A 22,724-nucleotide genomic window follows, 5' to 3' on the forward strand; every position below is an offset into this window, starting at 1 on the left:
CTAATCCCGCCCTCTTCACAAATAATTAACCCTACACTCAGCGACGCGCAGCTCCTGGTCTGCTTTGCGCGCAACAGATGCGTCCAAGAGATGCGACATTCCGTCACGCATGTAGGATAATCCGCCACGGATGGCAGAGCAACAAGAAACAGTAAACGTTTTATAAAATGGAAAACTTAATTTAGTCCAGTAATTGAAACTCATATACTGTAGCCATTCATAACAGTGAAATTGTTTATACATACTCATACAACTAATTTAAAAAAGCCTAGACCAGCGGTCTGCAACCTTTAATATCAAAAGAGCCATTTTGCATCTAGGCAAAGGCAATCCCTTACACTAAGCATGCTTGTAGCATGTCACAGCAAAAGAGGAAAAGACCAACTGAAGCTACTATTAGAAAAAGCAGAGAGACCATAGCGTTAGAGATTGAACTAACAAATTCTGCAGAGTGGGAGAATGGAGATAGAATGAAGCAGAATGAAAAAGGGATCCCTATGTCCTCCAGCAGCCTAAGCCTATAGCAGCATAACTATAGAAAGAGCTCAAGATAACCTGAGCTACTCTAATTAAAAGCTTTATCAAAAAGGAAAGTTTTAAGCCTACCCTTAAGTCATTTGCACTGATTCAAAGTTTTCTAAGGAAAACAAGTTGATTGCATCAACTCATTGACTCCAAGGCAATCCCTCACACTAAGCATGCTTGTAGCGACAGTGGAGAGGAAAAACTCCCCTTTAACAGGAAGAAACCTCCAGCAGAGCCAGCCTCAGTGTGAGCGGCCATCTGCCGAGGCCGACTGGGGTTCAAGGAGACAGAAGCAGAGATACAAAAAGATTAATTACATTAATTTAATTAAAAGTCCCTTAGATCCGCAAATTATTCTATGACTTTTTAATAAAACACAACCAAATATTTTTGTTAAAGTATCTGTAATAGGAAATGTGTCACAAAACTTTAGGTTGATTAGACTTTTTTTTAATATTCCCCCCTGCAGTTTTTTCCACTAATTGAAATGTCTTTAAATACTCATTAACATGAATTCAGCACACTATAGTAAACAGATAAATGGAGGCAGAAGATGTCTTTCAGTCATCAATACACACATTCAGCAACACACTGGAGCTCTTTCAAGCTGGGCACCATTTCATTCACAACACCTGTCCCATCAAAGAGGAATCAGAATCAGAAATACTTAAATAATCCCAGGGAGACATTTCTTTGTTACATTACTCCGTCTGTAATAGAGTGACTATAGGACCAGTTTGATAACACAATTTCATACAATATATATAATTAGGGGGCCCCTGCTCCATCTTACCATCCCACCTGGCCTAGTGGGTTAAAGCAGAGTGCTTGTGCTCTGAGAAGGTTCGATGCTGCCTCCACTCTAGGTTCTTGAGCAAGTCCTTTAACCCCCCGATTGCTCCCCGGGCGCCGCACATGGCAACCCACTGCGCCGCAAAGGGATGGGCTAAATGCAGAGGTAAATTTATGCAATGCAAGATCAATAAAGTTCAATTATTATTAAATTGCAAATAATTTACGGCTGATGCGAGTATTTTTAGTAGGCTGGTATTTGTTTTAAAAAACTTAATTGAAATTATGTTAATTTGGAGTTTTCATAAGCTATAATCATTAAGTTATAAAAAATGCATCAAGCAAACTTATTTGCATAAAACCTCAAGACAAATAGCAGCTTTTAAAACTTAGGACACCTGGATACCATATTAAGGCTTCCTCCATGGCAAAGTCTTAACAACTGGCCTTCAGATGTAAAACAGAAAGGAGCCAATAAGAAAGAATCCTAGAACTATTTGGCTTGTGAGAAAAGGAGCTTTAATGTCAGCAGCTAGGAACAAAGAGCACTGATATGGGGACAGTTTGTCATGGAAACCTCAGTGTCTGAAGGAAACAAAACAAGCATTCTGGTGTCGCAACTGTCAGGCAAACTTATTACTGCGTTATTCTGCTGGTTCCCTGAGAACGAATCAGTTTGATATTTTGCTTCAGTAATAAGAGTTGGTTTAGGCTGCAGTGTGGGAGGGAATCCAGCTTATATTTTTGGTCAAAACTGATCATTTAAGGAAATGTGGCTGTTGTGCAACCTTGGACGTGGGCGCTTGTGAGAGACGAAATCCTTGACCTGCTTCTGTTGTGCAGCAGGAGAAATCCCGGAAGAGCTGTATCAGGCCCAGTTCCTGCGGCCCCCTCAGGCGCATTGCTAGTCTTGGCATGTACTGATTGCTGCACATAACACAGTGGAGTACAAGGCTGGAGAGAAAAGGCAGTACTGACCCTCTTTTTAGGTTTTTGCTTATCAGCGATTTAAAATATTTGATCAACTTTGTTTTATGGGTTCAACAGGAATGAATGAAAACAAAACCCTAAAAATGTTTTATACGATATAATGAAGGAATATTTTAAAACCTCTGTCTCAAAATAAAAGTGCAAAACTCCCAAAGTTTGCTGAATAAAACATTGTTTATACAGTTGTTAACATACATAGTTACATACAAGTGTGATGAAAGTATAAATCATTTTATCGTTTTTTTTTTTTAAATATATAGAAAACAAACATGCATTAGAAAAAAGGGGGGAAAAAAAGAGACTTTGTGATAACTTGTCTTTCTCCCTTTGTGAACAGAAACCTGGCCCGCCAGGGATGCTTAGATGCCTCTCAAATTAATGCAGCCGTCAGAACTTTGTTTGGTGGCTTAAATCCCTTTTTTTCCCATTTAAAGAAAACTCAAATCTCTCTCTGACTCATCACACTTCCGATTTACAGCTCTAATCCTAATGGGTGATCTAAACCAGGCTGGAAGCAGTTTCAAAGCTCCATTCTTACCTTGCACGCCCTCCAAGAACCAGTCATTACTTAACCTTTTCCTTTTCAACACTGATTTAAATACTACAGTCTAGCACATACATCCGAGACAATTAACATCACTTAGTCGTGTCAAAGAATAACATCAAACGGCATAACATTCAGCCAATATATATTCTTTTTTTTACAGTGCAGTGCCCTGTATAAGTACTTATACCCCTTGCGCTTTTTTCACATATAGTCTCTTTTTGGCAAAGTGGTAATAAGATGGATATTGTTGAAAGGACACCATGAAGGAGTGGTTTGCACAAGCAAAACATCTGCTTGATCCGGTCACATGTGACCAAAATGTAACTGAAACCAAACACTGTTTATCATACTGCACACACCATCACAGTGAAACATAGTGGTGGCGACATTATGCTGCCGCCATGCTTTTCTTCAGTGGGACCATGGCAACGCAGGATTCCTCAAGGAAAAAATTGTTAGAGGCAACAAGATACTTAAGATGGGAGCAAAGGTTCACCCTTCAGCAGGACGTTGGACCAAAACATACAGACAGATCTGGAACAGAACGGATTAGATTAAAAGAAATACAAGTGTTATAAATGCCTGTTCAAATCCACAAACTAAGGATCTGTATCAGATTTAACTGTTTTGTAAAGAAGATTTAAGTTTCAGTCTCCAGATGTGGGAAGCCAATAGAAATACAAGACTTTCAGATGAATTTCAGCTGTAAAAGATGCTGTATTTCCTTCTTTTTTTCCTTTTTCAATTCCCAACTTTGTTTTGGCTTAAAACCCCAATATTCCAATTATCAAGATACCTTTTCAAATGTTGCAATGTAACAAATGCAGGTTGGGTTGTGTGAGAGTGAAGTGGCTACTCTTGAAAAAGTCGGTGTTGAAAAGTAGGTGTTAAAAGCACTAACACAAAGTATAACGACGTGTTTTCTCCAATAACCTGAAAAGGCAGGGATGTTCTGTTTATATTGGAGGAGACAAACATTTTGGTGTAAAATAAGTCAGTAAGTTCTTTTGATTGACACAAATACTTGTTGAAGTGTTAGAGCATTTGGTTTAAAGTGAAAAAATGAAAGTATGAGGAAGATTTTGTGAAGTCTTCAGATATTTAAACCAACACCAGTGGGCTGTTGGTGTCACATGTTCAGTAAAGGGATTTGCCAGATCATGATAGTGGAGGTGCTGTCCTCGTGGCGAGACTGTTTGGTCTTTTTGTTGACTCTGCGGTGGCCCAGGCCTCCAGACACAACTAGCAGAGAGCTGACTTCAACCTTGCTGGAGCGACGCCCCCTCTGGTGATGGGCGGGGTCATGAAGCAAGTCATACAAGGCCCCATCCTCTGGACCGTGCTCCAAGGAACCCTGGGAGGGAGCTAAGGATCCGCAGGAGGAGGAGGACAGAGAATCCTGAAGAGCCATGGTGGTACAGCCCGCCTCGCCCAGCCACACCCCGCGTCCCAGAGGAGGACTGGAGGCTGCATCTGGGACAGGCTGGACGCTCTCTGCATCCGCAGACTCCATCTGCTTGGATGAAGGGGAAGAGGTGGAGGGTGGGAGGGTAGATGACCAGTTACGCACCGCCGTTGCCATAGTGAGGAACTTGACGGGCCCATTGTGTGCATGTAATGACACCATCCCTCGACCTAAAGTAAAGGTAAAAAAACAAAAACACGTTAATTAACAAGCATTAAATTACACTTAACCATGTGGCATATGACAAATATATAAAGGCAATCAAAAACAAGTGGGCAAAAAAAAAAAAAACCTACCAAAACAAAAAAAAAAAAAAAAACCTACCAAAACCTACAATGCACTGAGGACCACCCTGATTACTATTTTCTTTGTTAGTTATTTGGGTCAATGAAGATGCAAGCAGCCTAATTTACTGTTTCAGATGCTTGGTGGGGATTTGCAGGTTCTTGATGGTGATGAAACTATGTGGCACTATTTCCAATCCCTGTTCCAGTTCATTTGTACTAAAGCTGCCCCTTCAATGATTTAGGGGATTACAGTAGAAAAGCTGATTTTTCTAACAGTGGGGGGTAAAATGAATTGGGGGTTCAAAACATCAAGTCCTGTAAATGCAAAGCTTCTCTGAAAACTGCAGCAACATTGTTGATAACGATTAACCCACATTCTACTGGCTCTCTTATTTCTTTATCATATCTAAAATGGTTTATGAGGCGAAGCACTTTGACAAAGAAGAAACAGATCAAAAACATCCCAAAACCTCCACCGTGCTTTACAGTAGGCAATGGGAGCTTTTATTTATATACTAAAAAAACCCAACTAATTCTTATCATTTGTTTCCTGCACATGGTTCCAGTTAAAGTCCCATTAGCAAGAGGAAAACTCCACATGTTTATGTTTGATCACTGAGGACAGAAAGGCTTTTTTCCAGGCATGTATCTCAAACAACCAGTTTAGCGTAGATAGTGTCTAATGGTTGGAGAGCAAAGCTTGATGCATCCACCCTTATGCGTGGAGGCAAAATTAACATCAGTCCTCATCCAGGCTAGTTGCTGATGGCAACCAGGCTGAAGTTGCTTTTTTGTGTTTTGTTTCAATGCCAGGGACGGAGAAATAGATGGATTATTATTATGAAGTTTCAAGTCTCATTGAACCAAGGGCTTTAGTGAGATTGATTTAGTAGAAATTGTTGGGCATGTCAATGTGTTGGACAGGTGACATTTTCCAACCGAATAAATGTCAGTGTATTAAAGTCAGAATTCATTCAAAGCATCAGTGTTAGGTGCAGACACTGCAGTAAAGTTCATTGTCAACTAGAGCTTTTTAAACATCTTTAAAAATGAAACTTAGAGCTGGTGCAACACAAAGAATTATCTATAACTTAAATATTATCTCATCAAAAATCATGATTAAGATCTTTGATTTCTCCAGAGTCAAATCTAATCCCCTTTATTTCTGTTACCTGTTACTTTGGGGATCCCCTGTAGTCTGGGGACAGACAAAGCCACAGTCACTCCCAAGTTAGTCCCCACTAGCAGCAAACCGTGGCTAACCAGCAGACTGCTCACAGAGACTCTCTGGTTTCCTGCAGAAAAAGCAAAACAGTTTTTTTCTTATATTAATCAAGGTGTTCTCAAGAATAAATCCAGTGGTATTTTGCATATAAAGAAGCAAGGCTTTGGCAAACACATGCTCCCACGCAGTGTCTCCTGGAAATTACAAAAAAAAAGCATAGTTAATGGCTCACTTCCCCAGAAAGGGAGGGATATGCTTTGTTTTAGTATGTGGCAACATTTTCTGCAGCCATGATGTTCAAAGCTTGCTTGTCTCCAGGGCAACGTGAAGAGGAGCGAGGATAAAAGCAGCCCTTTTCAAATGCCTGAACAAAGAGAAAATGCAGCACTACAGCCAGCTTTGAGACAAGCAAACAACACAGAAAGTGTTATGTAACAAGCTGAGTGGAGCGTAATGCTGTAATTAAGGAAGAAGCTCTGCCGCTATTCAGGAAACTTATGGCTATTACAGCAGGACAAGCTAACATGACCTTTTCCTTTCTCCTCTGTTCAGAAAAATCACTGAAGCCTGTTCAGACTGTAAAAGCTCCGATTGTTAAGTAAAAGACTCTTTTCAGTAAGGATGGTGATAAAATCCGGCTGCTGGCAAACCTTTTAGATACATGCCACTTCGGCCATGCAATAAAATCTTTCATGGAGGTTTTGCAATGAACCAGCTATGCTAATATGAACCCGTTAGTAGCTGAATATTTTTAGCACATTTGATGCTGCAAAATGCATTTTACATTTTGCTAAAAAAAAGCTTTTCGGGGCCCGCTTTGTGGGAGGCCAGACTGCCATGAGTCATTACTGCTGTAACAGCTTGACTTGAATTTCCTCCCTCTAAGTAATCCTCTTGGGTTTTCTGAAAAAATTACTGCCGGTCTATGTGCCTAACCCCCCACCCCCTTCACTAGAGCTGACCCCATGCATGGGGCACACACGCCAGGCTGCCTTAGTTCTTAAATTCCTGCCAGATAGGCAGGCTGGTACAGTTTAACACAAACGTCTTGCCCACATGTGCTTCTAATGAGGGCTGAGAGTCGGGATAAAAAAAACACAAAGTCCTGGTCAGAGGCCTTGCTTAACTTAACTTCCTCCCTTCATAATATTTGGAGTTCCCCACCCAGAGGGTGAACTAAAATAAACCCTATGAGAGCATCAACATGGCCCGACTCGGACCCAGATTCTACAGGAGGGAACCTCTTTGATCCTGACAAAAAGTAGCAGGAGGGAGGGGTAGATTTCAAAAATTACAGAAACACTCCATCAGCCATTCAGTCAGTCCAGAAATACCTCAGATCAGCACATTGTGATTAATTGCCTATTGATGTAGCCATGACCCAAAAGCTTTTCCTGCAGATGAAGACAGAAATGCTGGGTTATTTCTTTTACCCCAAATCATTAGATGTATGCCGGTGGGAATACAGCATGAGAGGGTTTAACCAGAGAGTTGGGAATAGAGTATAAGAGGGTTACTAACTGTTTTATTATAGGATGCAATTAGCCTCAACACTAACTTGTAGCCCAATTGTACCAGCTGTCATTCATCCAATTCTGTTTTAATTTTTTTCATCTTCAATATATGCATTAATTATGTGTATTTCTTATCCAAACAATGGGAAAAGAGGGAGATTTGTCTTATAATAAATAATATAATTAATATTTTAGTTGACGACTATTTAGGGGAATACTGTATCATGTAAAATTCATGTTATTAGTTTTCAAAAATAATTCTAAAAAAAAGAGACTATATATATATTTTTTAAGTTGTTTAGAAAATCCATATTTCTGAATGAGATTTCATTCATTTTCAGAGAAAAATAAATACAATAAATGGAAAACACTGCGGACAATGAGTGCATAGTACCGCAAATTATATATTGACTCATCAGTTATTAAGAAATGATGAATCCTACTGCTTGGTAATTATAAGACTCATGTTCGAAGCATTTTTAACAAGAAACAACTTGGCTTAATCACTATTATCAGTTTTAAGTGATGTTACAGCTCTCTATATAGGGTTGTATCCACTGTCTTTCCAGCACTATTCCACTCTTTTCATTGTTTTTTTTATTTCAAATCAGTGAATGTTGTTTTCTGGCCAACAATAATCACATCTGGTTCAAGTTGCCTGTACTATTACTGGTAAAAAAAACAACAACAAAGAAACATGAAGGAAGATTATCTACCAGCCCACTGATAAGGTGCCTTTAGACCATGCATGGCTGCATATTTAGGTCACAAAACATGAGACAAAGGAAGCCCCTTACCACTGCAGCCAGTCGACCTTTCCCTTGAGACATGATCAAAGAGCAACCAGCTCTTATATTAAACTAAAACCTTTAGTTTTGGGGGAAAGTCTTAAAAGCATTATTCCTAAACTGACTGTGATAAATAAACCTCCCTCTTTTCTGTAATGGCATGGTTATCTTGATGCAGTGCACTGATTTAGGTTTTCAGAGGCACCAAATGATTTCTATTACAGTTTATTAGGCATCTGCGGGCATGTTGCCTGGATAAGGAAGCTCTGTCTGCAAAGGAGGGAGTTGGCAGAACTGCTTGGACGTGCTTGAACACGAGAAGGATAACTCCACCTAGAGCACCTCCTTGATTCAACACTGCACCATTGATAAAGGCAGACAGACTGAGGAAAACACCCCATGGATTTTTTTTTTTACTTTGGTTGAAATAATATTGCTGAATCAGCAGTGGTCTTGGCTGTGCTGATGAGCCATAATTACATTAAGACTTTGTACACACTGGACAATCCTACCTCAGTGTAATGTAATTCCTTGCTATCTTCTTTATAAACAGATTATGTTATTCTGCCTCTGTGAATAAACATCAATACAGTGCAGAACTGCAGGGGAACTGGCCATCATTCATTTCTTCTAACACACAGATTAGAGTCAATCCATCTAGTCTAGTTTGGCTCTTAAACCCGGTTACGTCAGATTTTGTGCAGAAGCGGCCGAGTTTTTGCTCTTTTCCCCAGCATCCTGCCACACAACAAAAATAATAAAAAATGACAAAAACACTAAAGCAGGCAAGAGTTAACAATACCTTTTTGGGAAAACTTCCAGAATTTAGTTTCTGCAGCTACACATTGCAAACAAAACCCTTTAATCTTCCATGCAGACTTACTGTCTCTGATCTGAATATCAATATCAGAGGAAATGAGCTATTAATGGCACTGCAGAGAAGATGAACGCTTTCATGTGTTTGGTTTGTCCTAGAAGCAGCTTCCTCTGTGGTTGCATGGATTCTATTAACTCATAAAGATGGTGAGGTCCCACAGCAGATCGCTTCTATCACCTTCCTCTGTCAGACAAAGAGCACTTTCACTGCTTATTTTAAGCAGTGGATATCATATGGAGGCAAACACATCTACTTTATGGAGAGTGTCAGCTCCTACATCTTTACTGGGATTTACACTTTTCCTTTATCCCTTGATCTTTTAAAGTTACTTTATAAGTGTATTGTGTTGTGGGCTAAAGCCAAAAATCAAACAGATACAAGCTTGGATTGGACATCCTTTAGGGAGCTCTGCAATAAATTCAATCTGGCAATAAGTAATTCAAAGTTTTATATATATTATTCAAAAATCTTCAAGAATCAAAACCACTTAACATTCTAAAAAGCAATGAGGTCAGAAGTTCTAAAAAAAGGTAGTGATTAAAGACTTCATATCCAGAATTAAAGAAGAAAAAACATGAGTTGAGTGCTTCTTATCCCAAATAGGATTAAATCTATTAATATTAGGCTAATAAATGAATACCTGAGTCAGGTCACAGTTATGTTCACGTTCAGTTTAAAACAACTTAAGTACATAAAGTTTTACCTATCTTAATCAAGGAGTATTAAACGCTCCTTGAATTCGCTGTATCCACAGCTTAGCAATGAATTTGAAAGGTCAAGCAATTCTCCAATACTGCTTTCTTAAATTGTTGCAGGTCTTAATCAGTTTGTAATGCTAAAGAAAAGTTTTATAACCCTAAATTAAACTATTTGAGCTAATCTATTCAGGGTTTGACAATTTGATCAAAAAATAAAACTGAAAACAGATTTTTTCCCTTTCAGCGAAAAGGGAATTTATGACTTTCTCTTCGCTCAGCTTTGCTGCGCTCCAGTTCCGCCTGAAAAAAGTGAGGGAAAAGGACGATGTGCCTACTTTCCCAAAATTACATCACTTCACTGGTAAAGTGTGACATCGCCTCTGGTCCCTATCTCAATAATTAAAGATCAGCTGTAACTAAAAGGCTTCTTAGGCCTTGTGTATTAATAATAAAAGCATAAATAACTTAAAAACAATATGGAATCGGTCTGTTTGATGTCAGGAATGAATCAGGACCAGGAATTTAGTTTGATTGGATTCTGTAAAAAAAAAAAAAAAAAGAAAAAAAGGACACTAGCTTGTGATTTGTCACATTTCCATAATTTCAGATTAAAAAGAAAAAAAATACATTTAGAGATATATAATCTAGCCAATGTGTTATTAGATTGTTTGTCCAATAATTTTGAGTTTTTTACAGTTCTGTATTTAAGTGGATTCCAAATTGCTACCCATAAAACCAGCAATACAGTTTGGCATTGCTGGGCATTATATCACCGTGACCAAAAGGTCATGCTGCAGATTATGGGTTTTGGCAGGAAGATTTGATTTGAACTTAATGATTAAGCTTACAATCAAAATGAATACAGCATTGTGTCTTCTTAGGAAACTTCATAAAGTTGTTTTGGTAGAACTCACAATGTTTTAGCACAACCTGGAAAGCTTCCTTTAAAGTGAATTTAACTTGTGTGTTCTTCTTTTAGGCCGTCAAATAAATATTTGCTCTCCACTATAAAACTCACCTGGATTCACATTTTCTATGAGCCATGGTTCATTTACCTCACCCTGCCAGGGCAGTGCAAATAGCGCAGCTACTTAGTGACAGGTTTACAGCTGCACTGCCTTACACAGACTGAGAGGTTAGCCATTTTATCAGAACGGTTTAAAGTAAAGGAAACTGTTCATCAAAAAGAAAAAAGAAACTAATATTTCTAGCACTTTCTGCTAAGAGTAATCATTAGTGAAGGTAAAAAAAAAACAACTTCAGGAATGAAACCATTTTTCTATCTGGTTACTTACAAAGGTGCCTTCAAAATTAGCTTTCAATAAAAAAGTGAAGTAAAGAATGAAAGCCTGTTTCCCAGAGTAGCTATACAGGATTGTCTTTTATATCAATATATAAATGATATATCAATATCATTTACTGTTGCAGATAAGACTGACATATTGCAAAGAAGCAGTGGAGTAAATGTCCTGTACTGTACCTATTTTTTCAAGTCAGGAGACTTGACCAAAGTGCTTTACACTACATTCAGTTATTCAGCCATTCACACACTGATGGTGGCAAGCTACATTGTAGCCACAGTTGCCCTGGGGCTCACTGACAGAAGCAAGGCTGCCGTACTCTGGCGCCACCGAGGCCCTCTGACCACCATCAGAGTGATTAATGTTGTGATAAACAATGAGACAAAATCTTCAAATCCAATAAAGGTCTCTCTTCAGAGCAGCAATTCCTTGTTTATTTCTTATATATACTGGTGAGAAATGCAAACACTGTTCGGTATCAGAGTAAAGCAATCCAATAAAAACAGTTGGATTCTAACACGTTTACTTTAGCACTACCTGCTAGAGAGACATTTATGGAGTTATGAGTTTATTCAGGTAAATGAAAATATCTGGTTTCTGTGGTAAACTTGGCAACATGGTAAATAATAAAACAGTTTGAAGCAGTATTACATAAGGATCACTTAAACCAGGGAAATAGCTGATCGTTTAATCAACTGTACATGTTTGTCAGCAAACGTTAAGCATAGGATGAAGAAATCCTTCAAACTTATATTTCCAAGAACAAAAACAATATATTTGCAATAATTGAAAACTACAGTTCCCTTCAGTCAATTAACTCAGTTCAACACATGAGTATGGGCTATTAGGTCCCGACTGAAGGTACCTCTAATCTAATCGCCTCCAAGGCGAATGACGTGATGACAATGACTGATAGTCACTCCTCACGCTATATATCCTGCTGTGTATAGCGTGTTTTTCAAACATGGGTCGACCCGCTAACAACTGGCATTTTGCTCCCTTCCCATTGGCAAAAAAGCTGGTTCTAAGCCTTGCTGGCAAGTTGCATGACCCCTGTCCCCCTTCAGCTGTGTATCTGGTGACACCATCACGCTGGGATAGCTTTGACGATGTCACCAGTGCGACAGAAATCAGTGGACAATGGAGAGCAACATGTAAGGAAGCCAGGGTGTAGTAAGAAAGCTTTATCGTCTCGCTCTATTATCTCTCTGAATTCCACTCACCAGTTCTGCACCATGTTTACTGAATGTAAAGCTCTTTTAGCTTGTTACATCAGAAGCGACTGGCGCGATGTGCTGACGTCCGTACGTCGCGTTTATTGATGTCACGTAATTTAGCGGGTCAACCCGGCTCTGGTGTTCCCACAGAATGCTGATCGGAGCCGAGGCGATTTTAACACGGGTCGCTTGCCAAGTCGTTTGACCCGGGTAGACAGACGCCAATGAGCTGTTTCCACTGCTACTAAAAGCCGATTGTTCGCAGGTTTAAATGGGTTTTTCAGCCACTGGAGAAGGGTTATACTGTAAATCAGGCTAGCTGCTGGTTAGCCCTGTATTTTTTTCTTAAAAGACTTCTTTAAATTTAGTGTAACAGCTTTTGATGATATCACCTGCTGCCACCTGCTGGTAGGCATGTCTATACACTAAGCGCTAATTTCCACCAGCTTTGTGGTTTGGCAGAAGTCTTCTACTTGTTGGGTTATTGTGTTCCGTCTCCAGCTTCATCGTTTAACCTTGGAGGAGCGGTGGGCCAGCGTCCCTTTCATCCTAACATTTTAGGTTCTCTACTGCTCAGTTGGAGATCAATTTTACAAGTGCAGGTACCCACTGCTCATGCCTTAAACTCCATTATGACACTCCCAGCTAACCTGCAGTGTGCCTGGCAGCTTTAAGGTTTCGACACTGCAAACTAAGGGCTTTTTATTTTCCACAGCTGCTGTTTCTGCCTGCCATGTTGGTTTTAATGGAGCTACACCAGGTGCTCATCCTCAGGGTGTGTGCTTCTTAGAAGATGTTCCTTGACTCAAAGTAGTGATTAAACCCAGTTTCCCATCCTGGGATCTCAGGGTAATACTTGATGCTCTATGTGACCATCCAATCAATATGAGGAATACCTTTCATAGGTACGAGAGGGTTTAAATCCTTACCTGGTAGAATATTGTTAACGGTTGTGGCAATGTTAATGTCCTGCAGGTGCTCCAATGTCTCAGTGTGAAAGAGGCGCAGAGTAGAACCGGAGCTGAATGCGATCCAGATGCCCACCCCTGCCACCACCATGTGAGACACCACCATGCCCTCTTCTTGGTGGGCCTCCAGCTGCCTCTGCATCAGCAAGGTAAAACAAGACAATACTGTTTTCACCTTCCAAGCTTCACATCAAGTTTAGACTGAATAATCTTTTATTTCCGATAAATTCAAAAGAGTACTGATTTGTGTACTTTTCACCTACCATGGCTAGAAATTTCTCATGTTATGAATTACAAATATGTAGTCAGATTGAATGGAAATTTAGCTCTTTAGACAAATAAGAAATCTTCATAATTTATATGATCAGAACATACATCTGAATGATAAAAGAACATCACAGGTTTAATTCATATTCATCTAAATGAAAAAATATACATATTGTAAATAAAAGTTTCTCTGCTGTTGGTTCTTTGCAAAAATCCTCTTTAACCAATAGGGCAGCATTTGAAGGGTCCTTTTTTATCTGTTTTTGAGATGGCTGTTCATGTTCATTAGAAAAGTCTTCATTAAATCTCCTCAAAGCAGCTTTTTATTCTGTCTAGCACGTGAAAACTGCTATATTCAAAGAAGTATTACTTGCCCATAAGGTTTCTTTGAGATGTACTGAACAGATGAGTTAGCTCCTTTGTGTTGGGTCACCCTTTTTTGTAGCTGTTTTTCAGATTCTTCAGTGCATGGCTTTGATGGTTTTAGGTTTGGAAGGAACCAAAGAGTATGAGGGCTCAAACTAAATTTAAACTTAAATATTGGATGTGGCACTAAATCTGGACTGGGTAAAGTTAAAAGGTTTGAAATACTAAATAAGGTTAAACATTGTGCTGTGAAAACCAAGATGTGATTAATATCACCTCTGTGAAAACCATCCGCCATGACTGCCACAGCTCAACCAATCTGCTTTGACCCACAATGACTAATGGGAAATTGTGGGTCACAGACCAACAAGCTCTGCTGTTATGCTGGGGCAAAAATATTTTGGTTTGGGAATTGAAACAGCTTTGAAAGCAGACCAACGGATAGATTTTTTTAATATAATGTTAATAAAGATTGCATGAAATGCACTCTAAAGTAGGAGAGATGGGTCAGCAGGATCCCGAATCTGTGCCTGTTCTTCCCAGTGGACATAAGGTGCCATTCCACAAATTCATCCTTGTTTAGGCTCAAATAGTGTTTGATGTAGAAGAGCTTGTTCTTAAAAAAGGCTCTTCCTGCTCACCATGCATTGAAGCTAGATAAATACAGTTCAATTAAAAAAAGTAAGCTATCAATAAAAATTATACAGTAATATAACAGTGATATTAAATAGGACTTTTAGAGACCGTAATGACCATAGCTCTAATGAATTTGTAATAAACAATATTTTTTTGATTGAACCCCAGTCAGCCTCAGCAGATGGCCGCTCACACTGGGCCTGGTTCAGCTGGGGGTTTCTTCCTGTTAAAATTGAGTTTTTCCTCTCCACTGTCGCCGCAAGCATGTTTACTGTGAGGGATTGCCTTCAAGTCAATACAGTAAGTTGATGCAAGGAACTTAGATAGAAAACTTTGAATCAACTTGACTGTATGATCTGGTTGATTTGTAAAGTGCCTTGAGATGACATACATAAATAAACTGAATTAAATATCTCTCATCCCGTAATGTTTTTAAGCTGTAAATTATTTTTTAAGGTGAGTTTGAGCTCCTAGACTAGTGATTCATTTGTCGTCAGGTTTTCTTTCCCAGGGATGTAATAAATCTGAGAGGTGCTGTAAGTGTGGGGGTGTTTGCAGGCCATCTCCTGTACTGCCACTTGTTGACTGTGGATGATGAACAACCTGCAACCCACTGAAACCTTGATTACACTGCTTCCCTCCTTGGAACATAAGTGCTGGTTATATCTGCGCAGATATTTGCTTTGGAGACGAAATACAAAAAATATAGATATATATTTTGATAAAATGATTTGGAAAGACCAGATGGTGGATTTATTTTAGGTACATCACATTTCATTACCCAAATCATTACAGATAATGTTACATAATTCTGTCTTTGTGCATAAAAAAATCTGTAGTAATGTTAAGCATGACCACATAATCTGAAATACTGCTTAACATGTGGGTGGATTCAGTCTTGGCAATAAAGAAGCTATTCAAATGAATTTTACAGCAGGAGTTTAGTAAATTATGTTAAACCTGGATGTCCTACATTTTGGTTTCCCAAACAAAAAAAAAAACAGTTCAACAGAGAAATATTGAGACTTTTTCTCTCCCCTTGTGTTTGGTCCTCCTTTCTGTCTGACTTTTAATTACTACTCTGGACTAGCTGTAAATCCTGTGTGAAGCAAAGAGAGCTAACAAGCAGGTGGTCCAACATAATGAGCTTAATGAGCCTAAACCCATTATAAGTGAGCGCATGTCACAGGAACGTTACTATTCTTGGATCGGCAACAGGTGTTCCCATTCCCCAAACAGCCCAACGCCTGCATTCAAATCATAGTTAAGGAAAAATGTAAAAAGGAAAATGGACAGCTTAACTGGTATAGGGTTTCTTCCTTTTGAAGTGTTTGTGTTATGGCTGGATTACTGTCTGTTCAACATAAGTTGAGTAGGAGAAATGAACAGCTAAGCAAAAAAATCAAATCGATATTTAATAAAGTGGTTTACATACCTCAACACAATGTGTGTGGGTGCTGATGATAAAAATTTGTCCTCCTGATGAGGCCCAGAGTTGATCCTCCACAGCCAGCACCGCTTTAATTGGAAGGACTCCTAGCTTCAGTAACCTGGGCGTCTCACAGCACCAGGAACCATCTGAGAGAGCAAATCAGAACATTTATTCCATGTGTACAAAATATAAACCACAACACAGATAAGAACAGATAAGAACTCTTAGAAGATCTCAGACTGGACATTAAAAAGTAAACATTTTGCCAAATCTTTTCTCCGTTTAAGATGAGAGGACTTCTCGGACAAAACTACTAGATTTTTGATGCAGATGTTCAAGAAGAAATTAGGTTTTAGAACTTAAGTCTTCCACACATCATAAAACCATTTAAGTCAATTATTGTAAAAGCAAAAAGTGTGACAATACATCAGTAAGTCATATAAAAATATAGTGTGTTGCTGTTATATTCCAACCAATCAGATTCAAGATTCTTTTTTTTTTTTTTTAGCAATACCTAAGCATAGGTAATATGAGACAGAAAAATAATTCATTTTGATATAATGTATTAAAATCATAATTGAGGTTTTAACATTTTATAATTTGTTTTATCTTAAATACCCTTTTTAAATATTCATTATTCAATGTAAAATATATCATCCAAGTATTATCAGAATTGGTCCACTTTTGGGCATAAAAAGCAGACATTTGATTTATGGACATTTCACTGCTTTCTGCTCCCTGAGCATGAGCAGCTCTGTTTTTGGTTTTCATCTATCAAAATTATGCAAATCTTAATTTGAGTACAAATATCACATAAACCAAAATATAATATATGCAAAAAAAAATTTTTGTTGTTGAGAAAAGTAAGAAAAAAAATACAGACTAACTAATTCATTGTTTTGGCAACTAAAACAAATCTATTTTAAAGACCACAGATCAAGTAAAAAAAAAAAAAAGATCCAAGATGCTAGAAAGGTAACCATTTTAAATTATGGAATTTCTACAGAGGGAATTTTTTAAATAAATTTCTACGTTCTGGTGAAGATCCTCAGTCATCCAGGTCATAGTCCTTCCAAAAAAGTTAACAAACAAAGGACCAGAGTATCAGAATGTTCACATTTTGGACAAAGAAGGCAGGTGGTTTGAAAGGAGCGTGAAGGAAGCCATTAATGTTAAGAAAGAAAAAAACAACCTTAAACAGAGGGGGTAGACTCAGATTTTAGCTTTCAAAAACTTACAATGCAGCGATAGAGTTGATTCCTTCCTGCTATCATCTCAACTCCCCAACCCCATGCAGGGGACCAAAACATCTCGCCAGGTCAGTCAGGCCAACAATTCCCCCTAAGGACCCCCCTTTCAGAGGCATGTTAGCCTGCATATAGTATTGCAGGCTAACAAAGAACCTAAACGACTCCCCATTCCAGCAAAGCTGACCTGTTCTTCTGGTTCAATTTGCATGTTTTCTAAGCCAAACCAAGGCTACTCTACAAAGCCTCAAACTCACCGCTAATTCTGACATATTTAATTCCTGGATGAGAAGCGAAACATCTTCAAACTTGGAAACAAATTCCAGTGGATTGTTTTTTTTTAAACTTTTTTTGGAACAATTTTCATGTTATTCACAACATTTAAAGACAGTATAGGAACCTCATCTTCAAACAGCACTCATCTATGATGCAAGTATGAAATTAATTGGTTAGGTAAGCACAGTTCAGACACAGCAGAGCAACAACCCATCCATCTTGATAAATGTCAGCTGTAGGGGTTACCTGCATTTATAACTCTTCTAATGGTTGATAAGTGGCCATTAATGGTTTTCACAGTGCTTCACTATGAATATAGATGGACTGCTGAGTGTTAGTCAGAGCCAAGCTGTATCCCACATACACCTCCTACACACTCCCTTCTGCATGTGCCTGGTTACAGAGCAGGCCCGGCTGCAATAAAAACACCCCGCTGCCTGCAGGAGCTTTATAAATATCAACGATTCTGCAACTAGTGCGTGCACTTGAGAATTAAGTCATAAAACGGCAAGAAAGTAAACAAAAAGGATGCCGATCACATTCCTAAAGCTATATAGAACAGGAGGTGAATAAAACTTCAAGGATAATATTTGGTTTAATGAAGATACAAGAATGTTATCAACATGTGTGTTTTGTAAAGGTATGGAAATTAATAAACATATTCGGCAAGATTTGCACCACTTAAATTTTCTGTGTAAACATGATTGGAAGAACGGCACTGTTAAGGTGAATGTACAGTTTGGAAAGAAATGTTGCAAAGAAAAGCGAAGCAGACAGAAGTGCCAGCTTGCAGGCTTACATAAGTCCTCTCTGCTACATCTGCCCACATCTTTTACTTACTGAACTGTTGCATTCCCTCATGTCACTGTCAGCCACACAAACAAAGAAAAAAAATCTCCAGGACTGAGTGCGAGCACACGAAAAACAACAAACATAGACTAAAAGCTAAAGCAATGAGGCTCATTATTATTATTATCCTTATTTCTGGGAAAATAAGATATTAAAGGCTGACTGGATGGAAGAAAATGAGCTCATGTTAGGAGTCTCTGAGTGTGATGTGCGAGCGATGCTGAATCATTGGCTCCCCCCTTTTCAATGTCTCAAACACACGTTCACTTTGGAAACGGCAAGCTTGGCAGAATGAGGCTGCCAGCTTCAGAAACACTGCATCAACAACAGAGTCACATTTCTCATGCAGCATCAGAAACTCTGCACTGTAGGCTGTAGACACCCAGTCTGTTCTGACGATACCTTTAAGGATTGTGCTCGATTCTCCTTAAACCTTAAATATTTACAGCATGAATCAATTTTAGCATTAAGCATCATTCTCCAGACATAGTGGGAACATTTTTAACTGGTTGAATTTAAAAATGTTCAGGACTCATCTAAAAACATTCCAGAACGGTTGCACACACTGATCATTTCTGCCAAGTGCAGCTGGACAGAAAAAAAAATGAAGACAGGAAAACTCTTCTATTGTTTTTCTATTTTTTCCAGCAAGAAAACATCCATCTTTTTTCATACATTAATCAACTCAAACCATTTTGATCATCCATCTTTAAACTTTTCTGCATTTATCAAGTTACAACCAAAGATTTTAATGCATTTGATCAGGATTTCATGAGGTAAAACATCTCCAAAAAGCCATAACTGTGAGATAAAGTTTTCAATTTTCTTCCGTTTTCAGTTAGTTTTCTTCTAACATCGGGACTGAACATAAATGTATATTTAATTTCTCCAATACTTTTTTTTCCCCAAAAAAGATTTCAATGTCAATTTTTTTCTTTAGAAGTGAACTAAATTAGGGAGAGTCAGAGGTCAGAGCTTCAGAGGATTGGACATTAGTTAACAAAACAGCAGCATGAAGACAAAGGAACAAAGCAAATTGAACATAAATTTAGAAGTAAAGCAGCTTAAAGATGGGTAAGGTTAGAAATTACCTCCTGACTTTAAAACATCTTACAGAGCACAGCTCAGTACATAAATGATAGAAGCCCTCTACATTCAGAGGAGACGAGAGGCCAGCATTAATGACAAAAACAGTCCAGAGTGACATGGTGACTCTGGAGGAGCTGCAGAGATCTGCAGAGAACCTGCTGACAGAAAAACCTTTAGCTGAGCGCTCTATGAATATGGCCCTTATTGAAGAGGGGATAGCAGAACATCAGTGTTGAAAGACAGCTAGAAGGACTTCAGTTTAAAGCTAATTGATAGCCCAAAGGTAGGTGGTAAGTGTCTAACCTGCAGGAGAAACACAGGCATAAAAAAATAATACAGCAAGTGAGTCTGGGAACGTTTGACTGTGAGATATAGTGGTGGCAGGATGGTGCTGTGGGAAAGCAGACAGGGAAGCTTGTCAAAGCTGATAAGATAATAGATAAAGGGCAGTCTCAAAAACCTAAGCAGGTAAAGATTTTAAACTGAGGTGAATTTTCATCCTCTGGGAATTAATGACAAGATTAGAAAAGCGATAATGAAAGATTCTGGACATCCAATTTGTCTCATTTGAAGCCTTTTCCCTTTTATTTTTAGGGGAAAAAATAAATAAATAAATTAAAGAAGAAAATGAAAGGAGAGAGCTGATAAATGTCTTATCTCTAACAAGGAATGTTTGTCAGACCTGTTAAATTTTGAGTCTAATAATCTTCCACTTTAAATGTATACATTGTATTGTGTTACCTTGTTGACTTTGTAAAATATTGAAATGTTGAAAAACCCAAATATGCATAAATCTTTGCTAGGTATTATAATAAGAAAGAGCTAAATCAATAGAAACTTACAATAGATAAATTAATGATTGCAGTGAAACTCAGACCTACTTAAAAAAACAAAAATGGCTGACAAACTGGTTTTTGCACCATTGTAACAGCTGATGGTAGCAGGAAGAAAACATAGAATGTGAATCCTTGCAAAAAAAAAACAATCCACTGGACTATTTCCAAGTGTGAAGACGTTTTGCTTCCCATCCAGGAAGCTTTGGAATGACTATGACCTGGATGACTGAGAATCTTTCCAAGCACATAGAATTTAAATAAAGTGTGGGAAGAGTTTGGCCCAGTGTGAGGCGTCTGTGCTCGGAAGCAAAGGAGGAAGACATTAAATAGGTCAGAGTTAATATAGCGGCTTCACCCAGACAACAAAGCATATGGAAACAGAGCTTAAACACAGCAGAGGAGACCCCTGACCCCAAGCTACACCCAGAGCCGCTGACTTAAACACCAGCAGCCGCACCTCAGAATCTGGATGCTACAAATTGTATCGTTAAGGCAGCCAACTTCAAAAAAATATATATAACCAGATATAAAGCTGAGGAAAATATGTCAAGGTGTTTTTTTGTTGTTTTTTTTTTTACTGGCTTTCAACTTGATTTTACACACTCTTTTGGCTGCAGATTTGAAGGAACAGAAAGATGTTTATTTAAAGCACACACCTTGTGATTTGGAGTAAATGGCGACAGAGCCACTAACCAGACCGGCGTACAGACAGGGCTTTTTATAGACCAGGCTGGTGACCGTGGACTTGTCTGGGGTGAAGAAATGCTGAAGACGTATTTTCTTGGACCGCTGACTGCTCTTATAAACAATGATGCTAAATAGAATGGATGGAAAAGAAATCAAAGCAAAGCAACTTCAATATGCATATTTTTATAAGAAGAAAATAATAGTCATTTTAGGTATATTTAATTATTTAGGAGAATACTTATTGAATTTTTCCATGCATACCTGCCCTCCTCCATGCCTAAACAGACGGTGGGGGTATCACTGGCCTTTGCAGCAGGAACGCCATTATTCTGAGGAAGCTTTTCACTGTCCTCCTTAGGTTGCTCTGCTGGGACGAAGGCCATGCAGAGGATTCGAGATTCCACATTGAAGCATTCTGTCACTTTAGGGCTGGAGTTCTGCATGGCCACAATAGCGATTTGACCCATCTGGTTAGTGCAACTTGCAACCTAAACCAAGTTAAAGAAAGCAAATAAATCATTTGAAAAGCGTTCACTCATACTACACGATCCTGTAAGTTAAATTTCTGTTATTAGTTAAATGGTTGCCAACTTTTTCTAAAGGTATTTGGGAGACGGTCTTACCCAGACACATCCGTGGCCGACAACAGGAGAGTCGGCTGTGCTTTCTGTGTTTATGAAGGGCTCTGGGTTGTGAACAGCACACTCCACCTGACAGAGAACAAATAAAAACAGTGATAAATCCGTGAAAAGGTCACAGATGTTTGGTGTTTCAAAATAATTGTAAAAGAAAAAACCTGACCAGGTTAATTTTTGTTTGTCAGCATTTGTTTATCTATCTCCACTAGGTAAATGCTTGGATCACCTGTTATATACCAAACATGTATTTAAAACTTATTATAGATTATGTATTGTTTTTCATTAAAGGGTTCAGAGGAAGCCCACAGTCATTTTACCTTTTGAGATATATTAGTTTGTTTTTTTAGGTTTTTATGGCACTGATGGCTGGTTTTTTTCGACAGTGGGCTGACAGGAGGGGGAGAGATATTTAGCCACAGGTTGGGTTTGGACCCGGGTCAATCAAGCCCAGAACTTTTCATATTTTTTCTGTTTTCCTTAGATCTTAATATTTTCAATTGTGAAAATATTGTGTGGCTCTGTGTGGAAACTTAAGCCACTGTCACTGAGGTGCCTGAACTTAAAGAGAATCGCTGTGCTATGAGATGTCTCTGAAAAAAAATCACTTAGATCTGATTATACTTTGTGTTTTAAAGCTCTCTGTCCTAAATCCCTGTTAGTTCCAAAACCAACATGGATTCAGGGCATCGGGTCTTTTTTGGGGAATCACAAGAAATTTATAATAAACACAAGAAAAAGTAGCGGGATGATTTTCTTTTGAGCAATTTTACACTCTAAGGGCCGGATTTATCAAGATCCAATTTTGCGTGCAGTAATTTGCGCTCGCACACTGGAATTTTGCGCGAGGGGCTGAACCATGGTTTGCGGGTGATTTAACAAGAGCAATTGCGTAACTGGTGGCAGGTGCAAAACTGTTGGAGACGCCCTATTTAAATGATGGTTTTGCGCATTTTGTGGTTTGCGGCAAAGCAGTTTGTAGTTTGTACAAACTAGTGCATTAAGAAATTTAAATCTTACAGTGACACCCCGAAAAAAAATTAATAAATAAATAAATTATATATATATATATATATATATATATATATATAAAGAAAAAAACTTTGGCAACCTTTATTCCCTAAGGTGGTATGTGGTTGAATTTCTACTAAACTGCAGTAAAAAAAACAACAAAAAACTGGTGTGTTGTATTGGCCTGTAGAAAAATGCA

General features: G+C 38.5%; 1 protein-coding gene across 5 annotated transcripts in view; it reads right to left on the minus strand.

The window, feature by feature from the left end:
- Nucleotides 1-3,778: 3,778 nt before the first annotated feature.
- The window catches only part of arhgef10 (Rho guanine nucleotide exchange factor 10), a 72,730-nt gene continuing 53,784 nt past the window's right edge, over nucleotides 3,779-22,724 (minus strand). For 4 of the 5 annotated variants that reach the window (XM_015396764.1, XM_015396787.1, XM_015396778.1 and 1 more), the window contains 7 exons: nucleotides 21,503-21,589; nucleotides 21,141-21,367; nucleotides 20,849-21,006; nucleotides 15,899-16,041; nucleotides 13,156-13,330; nucleotides 5,779-5,901; nucleotides 3,779-4,489 (listed from right to left, as the gene is read on the minus strand). In XM_015396764.1, coding sequence (XP_015252250.1) covers nucleotides 3,984-4,489; nucleotides 5,779-5,901; nucleotides 13,156-13,330; nucleotides 15,899-16,041; nucleotides 20,849-21,006; nucleotides 21,141-21,367; nucleotides 21,503-21,589 — 1,419 coding nt within the window. In that variant the 3' untranslated portion in view covers nucleotides 3,779-3,983. The remainder of the gene's footprint in view (nucleotides 4,490-5,778; nucleotides 5,902-13,155; nucleotides 13,331-15,898; nucleotides 16,042-20,848; nucleotides 21,007-21,140; nucleotides 21,368-21,502; nucleotides 21,590-22,724) is intronic. The other variant, XM_015396770.1, reaches the window with a different exon arrangement.

This window comes from Cyprinodon variegatus, unplaced genomic scaffold (assembly GCF_000732505.1).
Source record: "Cyprinodon variegatus isolate N-32 unplaced genomic scaffold, C_variegatus-1.0 Scaffold27, whole genome shotgun sequence".
Lineage (NCBI taxonomy): Eukaryota > Metazoa > Chordata > Actinopteri > Cyprinodontiformes > Cyprinodontidae > Cyprinodon > Cyprinodon variegatus.